This window comes from Pleurodeles waltl, chromosome 2_2, assembly GCF_031143425.1.
Source record: "Pleurodeles waltl isolate 20211129_DDA chromosome 2_2, aPleWal1.hap1.20221129, whole genome shotgun sequence".
NCBI lineage: Eukaryota > Metazoa > Chordata > Amphibia > Caudata > Salamandridae > Pleurodeles > Pleurodeles waltl.
Window position 1 is genome coordinate 1172939131 of NC_090439.1, and position 11800 is coordinate 1172950930.

The window sequence follows — 11800 nt, forward strand, 5'->3', positions numbered from 1 at the left end:
AGTTTAATACTGCACACACAGACACTGCAGTGGCAGGTCTGAGACATGGCACCTCTTGTGCACTTTACTAGGAACTTACCAGTAAATCAAATACGCCAATCATGGAAAAGCCGATTACACACAGTATTTACACAGGGAGTACTGGTCAGCAGTGGTAAAGTTCCCAGAGTAACAACACCAGGAAAAACTGAGTCCAGCACACAGTCAAAACATGGGAAGCAAAGGCAAAAAAGACAGGGGGAAACCACGCCAAGGATGCCAGGTCTAACACTTTTATATACCAATTTAAACTTTAAATAATATGCGTGATTTTCAACTGCCTTCCTTGTCCCCACTCTTCCACCATACCTCTTCGCTTTCCATTCTTCCTCATTCTTCCTGTATCTCTCCATCCTTTTGTCCCTTCTTCTACCTTCCTCTATACCTCGCTACTTCCACCTTTCATTGCCCCCTTTCCCCAAATGTATCTATCCGCTACCCCTTCCCTCCCTCCTTTCTACACTGTTTCCATTCTGTAGTGGAGCTAGCCCTCCCATTCTCCTTTTTTGTCCTCCTACTCTGTAGCCCCTTTTCCCCCTTTTCTGCACTTGCTCCTAGTTTGAGACATCCAACCCTGTATCTCTGCATCCTCTAACTACTTCCAATGCCCCTACTTTCCAACTTTCACTGTCCCATGAATCTGAACCTTCCTGTTTCCCAGTTAACAGTCTCTGGGCACCTGTACATGTTTCCTTGCACATTTCTCATCCTATCTACTTCACTACTTTGTCCACCTCTCTACTCTCCCCTGTATTTCTGTTTTTCCCTCTTACATTCTCTTTCTATTATACCTCTTCCCTTGCTACTCTCCATTTTTTCCCTTATTTCTTCTATACACCCCTACTTTCTATCCCCTCCGTCTCTTCACTATACCTTTCCAATCTTCTTTGCATGTTTATATCCTCCTCTTTTCCTCAGTCCCTCTATATTTCAATTAATTTGATCCCCCTGCAGTTCTCCATTCTTCTGTGCATCTCCTTATGAACTCTGCTAACTCAGTTTCAATTTATCTCACAAGTATTCTCTCTACCTCTCCACCCCGTTAATTTGTACTCTTATCCCTCCCTTGCATTACGTATTTCCTCTTAATACTGCCTACTAACATCTACTATGCTGGAGTTTGAGGCAGTGTGCTCCCTTTTTTGTGTGTCTAACATCTACTATGTAACTGCACCTCCTCACACTGTGCACCTTTTCACCTCTCCCATCCCCCATCCCTCCATGTGTCCCTTCCACTTCTGCTTCTCTCTCTCTTTTACTCTCTCTTTCACATCTATCTTGCTGTTTCACGCACTATCCCACCTCACTAATATTCCAATAAAACACACATATTTCCACTACACATCACATACATCCACTACACTACAAAAACAAAACACATAGGTAAAAACATTATCATTTACAATGCCAATAGTTCTAACTCTCACAAATGCAAGACCCATTGCATTCTAAATGCTTGTTTTATATGCCATTGAATAAGTGACTGACTAGGCAAGGTGGGCATGAGTATTCCTCTACATAGTCCCAGGAATCTTCTGTGACTTGTAATATTCTTACATGGCAGGTGAAACTTTATCTCGAAGGAACTAGGTCCCAGGCCCAAGGAGCAGGTCCCAGACGCAGCTTGCCCAGGCTGCTGCATCGCTCTGCTTCCACCCTGTTCTCTGAGTGCTTTCTCCTGCATTTCCCTTATTTTTCACTGCTTGCCCTCTACTTCGTCCCTGTTTTCTGTGTGCTTTCTTCTACTTTTTCTTAATTTTTTACTGCTTTTTCCTTCCTTTTCCCCCATTTTCTGAATGCTTCTCCTGCTTTTCCCACGTTTTTGACTGCATTCTTCCTTCTTTCCCCTGCTTTCACTGCTTCTCTTTATTTTCCCCTCATTTGCTGCTCGTGCCTGTTTTCCTGCCTCCTGGCTTGACCTGCCCACGACCTCCCAGTGCCCCTCACCAGGACCTACTTATTGGAGGCCGCAGCCCGGCTGCACTTCGGGCGTGTGCAGTAGGTGTAGCACTGGCGCACTGCCAGCATACCAAAGGCAAGGCCGTCTGCACCTGTCCATTCCTCGATGGTGCCCAGCACCAGGGACCATGGTTTTTCCACCCCGTTGAAGCTACACTGCCACAGACCTCCAAGGTGCATCCACAACAATAACTGCTACCGCACTTCTCAAGGCACCATCAAAGGACCGTTCTTCTGTAAGCACTGTCACTTCACCTGCAACATCAATGCAACCAACAACTTTGGAGACATCGCAAAAATGACTGCACCCTCTACACTGATCTAGACCACCACAGCACAACTCCAGTTCATTCACTCAACACACGATTGCTCAGCAAACACACCACAGAGATCTGGGACACTATCTCATCCCTCACACTGGACATCATCTTCCTGACGGAGACCTGGCTGAACCCCTCGTCCGAGCCAGACACTCCATCACCACACCTGAAGGCTACAAGAGAACCCACCGGGAACAGACAAGAGTGGAATCGCCATCATCTACATGGACACCAATTGTTGCACAACCTCCTCACCTGACTAAACCCTGATGATGGAGCATCTCAACTTCCAACTTCACACAGGTGGAAAAAGCACCATCAAAGGGACTCTTGCATAGAGACCACCAGGACCAAGCCCCATCTTCTGCAAACACATCCCTGACCTCATTGCCCCAATCACCATTGACTCTGAGCACTACATCTTCCTAAGAGACCTTACCTTCCACCTTGATGACCACCAACATAACAAACACAACTGACTGCCTGGAAAGCATGTGCACAATTGGCCACCAACAACTGGTCACCAACCACACCCACATCACAAGATGCACACTCAACCCTATTTTTATGTTCAGGAACAGAATCAAGTACAGCCACCTCTCACAGCATACCTGAACCGACCACTACAGCGTCCACTTCACCATCTCAGGATCTACTAACACTAGCAGCACACAGAAAATGGAAAAATGTGTCATCATGAACTCCATACACTTGGGAGCACCCATGGACCCATGTGCCCAGCACATCTTCAACCTTGGTAGTAAGATGATTTGTGATGAGCTGAAGAAAGTACTGAATGCGTCTAGCACCATGGTCTCCTTCCCTGAGGACTGGAAACACACTGAAGTGAGGCCTCTACTGAAGAAACCATCCACTGACCCAGCATAATAACCGGCCCATCTCCCTGCTCCCCTTTCTGGCTAAGGTTCACAAAAAGGCAATCATAGCAGCTCACCAAACACTTGGAATACTACAACCTCCTGAACCCCCTCAATCCGGATTCCGAGTCAACCACAGCACTGAGACGGCCTTTATCATAGCCACAAACGACATCAGGGCCCTCCTAGACCGCAGCAAAACAGCAGTCCTTCTCCACCTGGACCTGTCACCCTCCTTCAACACCGTCTTCCACCACATTTGATCAACAGACTCCACCAAATAAGAATTAAGGAAGATGCCATCCAATGGAAGGCCTCATACCTCACAGGAAGAACCCAGAGAATCTGTCTCCCACCATTCACTTTGGAGCCCAAGAAGGTAATCTGCTGAGTCCCACAAGGATCGCCCCTCAGCACTACCCTCTTCAACATATAGGTGATCCCGCTGTCCAACACCTTCAGATCACACAGACTCAACATTTTCTCCTATGGCAACAACACCCAGCTCATCCTCTCACTGTCAGAAGATCCCTCCACCACCAGAACTAGGATGGAGGGTAACTTTCTCAAGCTCAATACGGACAAGACAGAAGTCCTCCTCTTTGGAAAAAACACCTCGCTGTGGAACAACAGTTTGTGGCCTGTTGAACTCTCCTCTTCTCCCACCTTGACAGATCAGGCCCACAACCTTGCCATCATCTTAGACAACAAGTTAGCAATGCAGAAACAGGTAAATGCAGTCTTGCCTGCCAGCGTCCACACCCTATGCATCCTCTGTAAGATTTTCAGGTGGCTCCCAATCAGCACCAGATGGACAGTCACTCAAGCCATGTCACCAGCATGCTGGACTACGTAGGAATCACTACATGCCTCCTAGAGTGACTACAGATAATAGAAAACTCAGTGGCAAAACTCATCCTTGACCTCCCCTGATGGACTCACATCACCCCGCACCTCAAGAAACTACACTGGCTCCCGATCCAGAAGAGGCCAGTTCAAGATATTGACCCATGCATGCAAAGCCCTGCACAACGAAGGTCCAGCATACATCAACAAACAAATGACCTTCCACTAACTGACTAGGCACTTGCGACAGGCCTTCCTTTTGGTCACAGACACCCCCCAGAAACGCTGATCCACCTCTCTCACCTGGTGACCAAAGCCTGGAGCAACCTTCCCCTGCACCTCAGGAGCACTGCATTGCTCTGGGAATTCAGAAAAGAACTCAAGACATGGCTGTTCAAATGAAAGATTCTCTGTGCATAGTAGTACTCGTTCTGGGCTGCAGCTCTTTTGTAAACAGTTCTACATTAAATTATTATTATATCTTCTTTCAACAAATTATTAACTGTTTTCGGTTGTGCCTAATTTCACACTATAGATTATCACCTTTATTCTTCATGGCTGCAGCCATACTGGGGGGCATATGTTCAAGAAAGTGGCACATCATAGATGATGCGCCACTTTTCTTGCCCACCCCCTCCCTTCCACTGGCATTAATGACACCATGGCTGCACCATAGTTACAATACGGAACACCATGGCGGTTGTTAGAATAGCGTCATCAATTTTGAAGTTATTGTGGCGCTTTGCTGTACTAGCGTAAAAAATGTTGACGCTAGAGCAGCACAGAACAGGGAGGCCCATTGAATATAATAGATGAGTCATTTTAATGCCTGCTCTGGGCAGGGGTTAAAAATGATGAAAAACATGATGCAGTGAAATCTTGTAAATTAAACTGCACCATTTTTTCTGGCCTCCCTGCTTCGGAACGCCCCTCATATACATTATGCCTGGTGCAGGCATAATACGGCACAAGGGTTTACAAAGGGGCGCAAAGCATGCATTGCACCACTTTGTAAATATAGTGCAGGGAAATTGCCTCCTTAACGCACATTATCATTTTAAAAAAATGATGCTGGTGTGGTGCAAGGATGCACAAGGGGCTTGTAAATATGCTCCTATGTATTTCAAGTGAAAGAAAAGTTCAAAGGGGCTGATTCACTCAGGTAAGAAACTCTTTTGAATAAGTTTGCACTTTATTGTTAGTTTTGGCTTTGAGCCCTGTAGGAAAGTACCGTCTTGGCACGTTACCCACATTTTTACCTATATGTCAGTATGTTTTTGCCTGTCTCAATGGGATCCTGCTGGTCAGGACCCCAGTAGTTTATAGCCTAATGTGTGTGTCTGTATAGTGCTTAACTGTGTCACTGAGGCTCTGCTAATCAGAACCTCAGTGCTTATGCTCTCTCTGCTTTTAAATTTGTCACTATAGGCTAGTGACTTAATTTACCAATTTCAATTGGCACACGGGACCCCCCTTATAATTTCCTAGTATATGGTACCTAGGCACCCAGGGCATTGGTATTCCAGTAGATCCTTATGGGCTGCAGCATTCATTTTGCCACCCATAAGGAGCTCAGACAAACCCTTCCACAGGACTGCCACTGCAGCCTGAGTGAAATAGTGCACACATTATTTCACAGCCATTTTCAATGTACTTAAATAACTTATAAGTCATCTATATGTCTAACCTTCATTTAATAAAGGATAGGTGCAAAGTTACTAAGTGTGAGGGCACCCTTGCACTAGTAAAGGTGCCCAAAATAGTTCAGGGCCAATTCTCTGAACTTTGTGAGTGTGGGGACGCCATTACATGCGGGCTAGTAATTAGTTAGGTGACCCTGTGAGTCCTTGTCCTCACAGAGGTGTCCCAACCCCCCTTTTTAACTACACCAGTCAGACACCACCATTAAATTTGTTGCTCTTCACAGGTGTCTGCTTAGGTGTTTTTAGTTTTTCAGTAGATTAGCTGGATCCCGATCTTTCCAGAAACAAGTTTATTTACGCACTCCCTCCTGTTCCTTTAACAGTGAGGTTGAGTCCGCCCAGGTGGCACTGTCCTACCTGGGTGGGTCTAGGTGGTCAAATGATGAAGCATGACACTATATAGTGTGTGAGACCACCTAGTCCGTAAAAGGAAATTCCCTTTCTTCCCACCCCTCGCTGTTCCACTCGGTAATTTCCAACTGACATTCCACTGACTTTACCCTTCCAAATAGGAATACATACAACCTAGGACTACGCTAATATCCGCGACGTCCGCTTCTAGAGAACCCCGTACTTTCGTGTGTACTTTGGCACTACATATAGGTCAATACCTATGTGTAGCTTTACAATGGTAACCCCGAATATGGCCATGTAAGGTGTCTAAGATCATTCCAAATCTGGTATTGGGGAGCCAATTCCATGCATCCTGGGGTCTCCACCATGGACCCCCAGTACTGCCAAACCAGCTCTCTGAGGCTTGCAATGCAGCTACAGCTGCTGCCACCTCACAGACAGAGTTCTGCCCTCCTGGGGTCTGAGTAGCTCAGTCCCAGGAAGGCAGAACAAAGCATTTCCTATGGGAGCAGAGTGTTACACCCTCTCCCTTTGGAAACAGGTGATGCAGGCTGGGGAGGGGTAGCCTCCCAGAGCCTCTGGAAATGCTTTGAAAGGCACAGATGGTGCCCTCCTTGCATAGGCCAATCTACACCAGTTCAGGGACACCTTGTCCCTGCTCTGGTGCGAAACTGGACAAGGGAAAGGGGAGTGACCACTCCCCGGTCCATCACCACTCTAGGGGTGGTGCCCAGAGCTCCTCCAGTGTGTCCCAGACTTCAGCCACCCTGCTTTGCAAGGTGTGGGGGCACTCTGGAAGCCTCTGAGTTGCCAGTGCCAGCAGGTAACGTCAGAGACCCCTCCTGATAGGTTCTTACCTGATAAGGTAGCCAATCCCTATCTCAGGGCTATTTAGGGTCTCTCCTGTGGGTTCTCTTCAGATTCTACTTGCAAGTTTCCAGCAGGAATCCTCTGCAACTACCACTTCATCTTCTGACCTCGGATCAACCGCAGCCTGCTCCAGGAACTGCTGTAACAGCAACAAAGTATACACAAGGGATACTTTTCCTCTGCAACTTCAGCTCCAGCCAGCAACTGCAACAGTTTCCATGGTGCGCCTGCTCTGAGGACTCCCTGTCTTCACCCTGCACAAGAACGACTGAAGAAATCCCCTGTGAGGTGACGGAGTCACTCCTCTTTGAAGCAGGCACCTTCTATGTCGATGACTGGTTCTCTTGGACTCCTCTCCTGGTGACGAGCGTGCTCCTTGGAACACAGAGGGTGGACCCCATTGACACAGACTGTCCTGAAGTCCTGATGTCCCAATTTGGAGGAGGTAAGACCTTGCCTTCCCGAGAACGACAGTACCCCTGTGCACTGTGTCTTCTTCACTTCATGAGGCCTTTGTGCACTATTTGCTAAATTCCTTCGGGCACAGCCTGGACCAGGTCTCCCACACTCTATCGTGTGATGCTCAACTCACTGAGTTGCTCTCCGGTGGCGTGGGACCTTCCTTTGTAGTGCTGCACCAACCGCATTTTGCACCTCCTTTGTCCCCATGTCCAGGGACTTCCGTTGGTGCTATCTGGTGCTGAGGGCGCTCTGAAGTGCTGAAAGACTCTCTTCCACCTCACACAGAGTTGAGGCCCCCAGTTCCCTTCTGGTTCCAGATAGCGCCTACTTGAAGCAAAATGTGACTTTGCCGGAACCAAGGCTTGTTGGAGGATTCCAGTGGCAAAACTCGCCTGCATTTAACTTCTCTTTGTGGGACATCCAGTACATCATGTAGGATCCCGCTGACATCTTCCTTGGGTGCATTTCTGCAGTCTTCGTCCAACCAGGGACTCTTCTTTTACACCCTCTTCTGGGTTGGCAGGGGATCCTGTCCTTCCTGGAACTTCTTTCGACTTCTGGACTTGGTCTCCTTCCTTTGCAGGTCTTCAGGTCCAGGAATCCATCATTTGTTGTTTGCAGTCTTGGTTGGTTCTTGCAATAACTCTAATCACGACTTGTCGTGTGTCCTAAGGAAACTTGCAGTACTTTACTCCTGCTTTTCTGGGCTCTGGGGTGGGGTAATTTACTTATCTTTATTGCAGTCTTACTCTCCCAGCGATTCTGCACACACTACCCTTGTCTAGGGGGGAATTCGTGATTCACATTCAACTTTCTTAGTGTATGGTTTGTGTTGCCCCTAGACCTATTTTCTCCCATTGCATTCTATAGTATTTCCTATTGTTTAAACAATCCTGTGTCTAATTACTTACCTTATTTTGGTGTCTAGTGCATATATTGTGTATAATACTTACCTCCAGAATGAGTATTGCCTCTAAGATATTTTTGGCCTTGTGTCACCCAAATAAATACCTTTATTTTTTGTAACACTGAGTATTGTCTTTACTTGTGTATAAGTACTGTACTATAAGCCAGGCCAGCCTCCTACAAGCCCCCACAACTCCCAATCTTCACCCATGGTTGGGGGAGGGAGAAAGTCCACTAGATACCAGGAGACAAACAACAACAAAAGATAATTGGTATGGTAGGCTACCCAGGCCATGCTCCAACCCTAGAATGGATTCAAGAGTCATTCTGTCCCACCCAAAGTAGACTGGAGTATTTTCCCACAATCTGCCCCCAAAACCTCATTAGCCACCTGGGAAAAAACTACCAAAAAATGTTCGAGGTCAGCCCATGTAGGCATCAGGATGTCCCCAAACCACCTATGTATATATTGTAAGGCAGTGTGGAGGTTAATCCCAATTTCCTCCCACTTTCCATACTGAGTGGCTGCACTATTAGGGTTAAGGATTAGCCAACAACCAAGAAATTTACTAAACCCAGACAAGGGTGGCATGACTTCCACGGATCCTTCCACGGTTTCTTACCAAGAATCCTTGTAAACTTGAAATTTTGACAAAAAATATGGTATTTTCCTCACATTTCGGTGAGGGAAGCTTCAATGATCTGCGGGGCTCAGCAATGTTTTCACACTCCTCCCAATAAAAACGGCGCTGCTTTTGTGACTGTACCTAGCGCTTGGGGCATGAATGGATCAAACCGATAAAAAATGTCAATTGAATGACCCAGTAGATAATACAACTACAAAGCCACAAGGGTAAAAGAGGATTTTTAATTATGTTTGCATAAATTTGGCAGTTTTTTGTGTTTCTCCACTTTTCCACGTCCCATTTGCAAGACAAGCATTTCTTTGCCTTCTACTGTGGTTCCTGTCACTGGCTCTACCTGTATAGACTCGCCCACCTGTGGTGTGTCCTACCTTTATACTGGATGGGATTGGTCAGCTGCAGGCATCCTGCCCTGAGGCCACTGAACCCTTCTCTATCCACCCATTCATGGACCAAAGAAAGTGGCACAAACAACCATTGCACTCCTGAGGCCTTACATGAAGGTCAGCACTAGAGAAGAGACATTGCATCTGTCCAGCTGTTTATTCTCGACATGGACCAGAGTCCAGCATTCAGGTACACACCCCTCACTGGCAGCAGCGTCTGTCCCCCCTACCATGCACAAAAGACATGTCTGCACAAGAGTGCTCCTGCTGCCCCACTAGATATCACATCCCTGCACAGAGGGGCCATTATTGGCAAAATATACATCACGTGCCTGTATAGAAGAGCTAATACCGTATATTACATATCAAATCCCTGCACAGAAGTACTGGTACTGCTCTTTAAATAAGACATGTTTGCACAAGAGTGCCCTGCTGCCCCACTAGATATTACGTTCCTGCACAGAGGGGCAATTATCGGCACAAAATACATTACATGTATGCATAGAAGAGCTAATAAAGTATGTTACATATTAAATCCCTGCACAGACGCACTTATACTGCACTTTAAAAAAGACATGCCTGCACAGGACTGTCCCTAATGCCCCATTAGAAATCACATGGCTACACAGAGGGGCCCTCATTGGCGCAGTCAGTATTACATGCCTGTTAGAAATGCTAATACTGTATGTTACATATCCAATCCCTGCACAGATGCACTGATACTGCAGATTAAAGAAGACATGCTTGCACAACAGTGTCCCTGATGGCTGATTAGATATCACACGGCTACACGGAGGTGACTTATTGGCACAGTCAATATCACATGCCTACAGGGAAGTGTGATACTGTATGTTACATATAAAATCCCTGTACAGAAGCACTGGTGCTGCACGTTAAATAAGACAAGCTAGCAATGAAACACTGTTACTGCATATTAAATGGTACATTAATATGGCATGTCTGACAGAAGTGCTAATACTGCACATTAAATGTGGCCTTTCTCCGCAGGGGTGCTATTATTAGCATATTAGGGGCCAGATGTATGAAACGTTTTGTATGGCGCAAACAGCGAAATTCGCTGTTTGCGCCATGCAAAACTCGCATCGCGATGCTCATTCCCATTTTGTGGTCGCAAAGCAATTCGCAATTTACACCCATGTGAAGTGGGTGCTAACCCATTCGCAAAAGGGAAGGGATCCCCATGGGACCCCTTCCCCTTTGTGAGTGACTCTAAAAATATTTTTGCAGAGCAGGCAGTGGTCCATACCAAATGGTTTCATTTTCTCGAGTGTATTGCAACTCGTTTTCCTTTAAGGAAAACGGGCTACAATACCAAAAATAAAACTGCTTTATTAACAAAGCAGTCACAGACATGGTGGTCTGCTGTCTCCAGCAGGCCACCATCCCTGTGAGTGCAGGGAATTACAAGGGGGTCGCAAATTGCGACCCACCTCATTAATATTAATAAGGTGGGTCTTTGCGACCTCCTTGCGATTCGCAGATGGTGTCAGGGACACCATCCTGCATATGGGTTTGCAAGTCGCAAATTGCGAGTCACTCTGACTCGCAATTTGCAAGTCGCAAACACATGTCTTCCTACATCTGGCCCTAAATGCATTACCCTTGCACAGAAGCGCTAGCAGCGACCTGTCAGTCACCAAGGACCATTGAAGTGAGGTGTGGTGCTGCTCAGACACTGGTAGCATGGCCTTACCTATAGTGGTCTGTCCTCCAGTGGTCGAAATCCAGATGAGCTGGAAGGCGAGGAGCAGGGCTAGGCTGTGCCAAGTCATGTCTACCTGCTAACCACAGAGTATGTCTGCAGGAAGTAACTGCTGAGAAAGTGCTAGAGACAAGTGAGCACTGTGGCTGCTGAGGGCCGGTGTGTGGTGGAGATCTGGGTGAGGTGTCCTGTATCTACCGCCCCCAGGGGAGGACACATGACTGGAGGGAGGGAAGAGCATTGTGTGATTGGTTCCTCATTCTGCTGCTCTCTTACTGGTAAAACAAATACCTGTCCATCCGCAGCCCAAACCCTTGCAAGGAATGTCTGCTGAGGTCATTTTCTGAACTAACTTCCTCACCAGTGTGCAGTGTGTCCTGGAGGCGGACACTGGAGAGTCTGGTTTCTTGACATACACACATGGGTGAGTGACGGTGCAGAACAAGGCAAGGGGAAAGGCCATGGCTTGCGTGAAGTTTGCTGTGAATGCCTGTACAGGGAGAAGCGCCTAGAGGCGTCTGGTTAGCTCAGGTTGATGATCCTTGTGACCTTTGGGGCTGGCAGAGGTTCCCTTTAAACTTCAAGGTGAGCACAGTTGTGAACACACATTAAAGGGCAGGATCAGCGAGCCACTTGTGGGTGAACAGATTCAGGACATGGTGGAGGCCTCATGTCAACCCCCCATTTACAAGGGACAGTTCGTTCTCCCA

At 47.1% G+C, this 11800-nt stretch overlaps 1 protein-coding gene across 1 annotated transcript in view; it reads right to left on the reverse strand.

Annotated features, from left to right (window-relative positions):
- Positions 1-11258, reverse strand: part of LOC138283042 (uromodulin-like) — a 147989-nt gene extending 136731 nt beyond the window's left edge. The window contains exon 1 of the mRNA XM_069221176.1: positions 11082-11258. Within this exon, the coding sequence (XP_069077277.1) occupies positions 11082-11160 (79 nt within the window). The 5' untranslated portion in view covers positions 11161-11258. The remainder of the gene's footprint in view (positions 1-11081) is intronic.
- Positions 11259-11800: the final 542 nt, after the last annotated feature.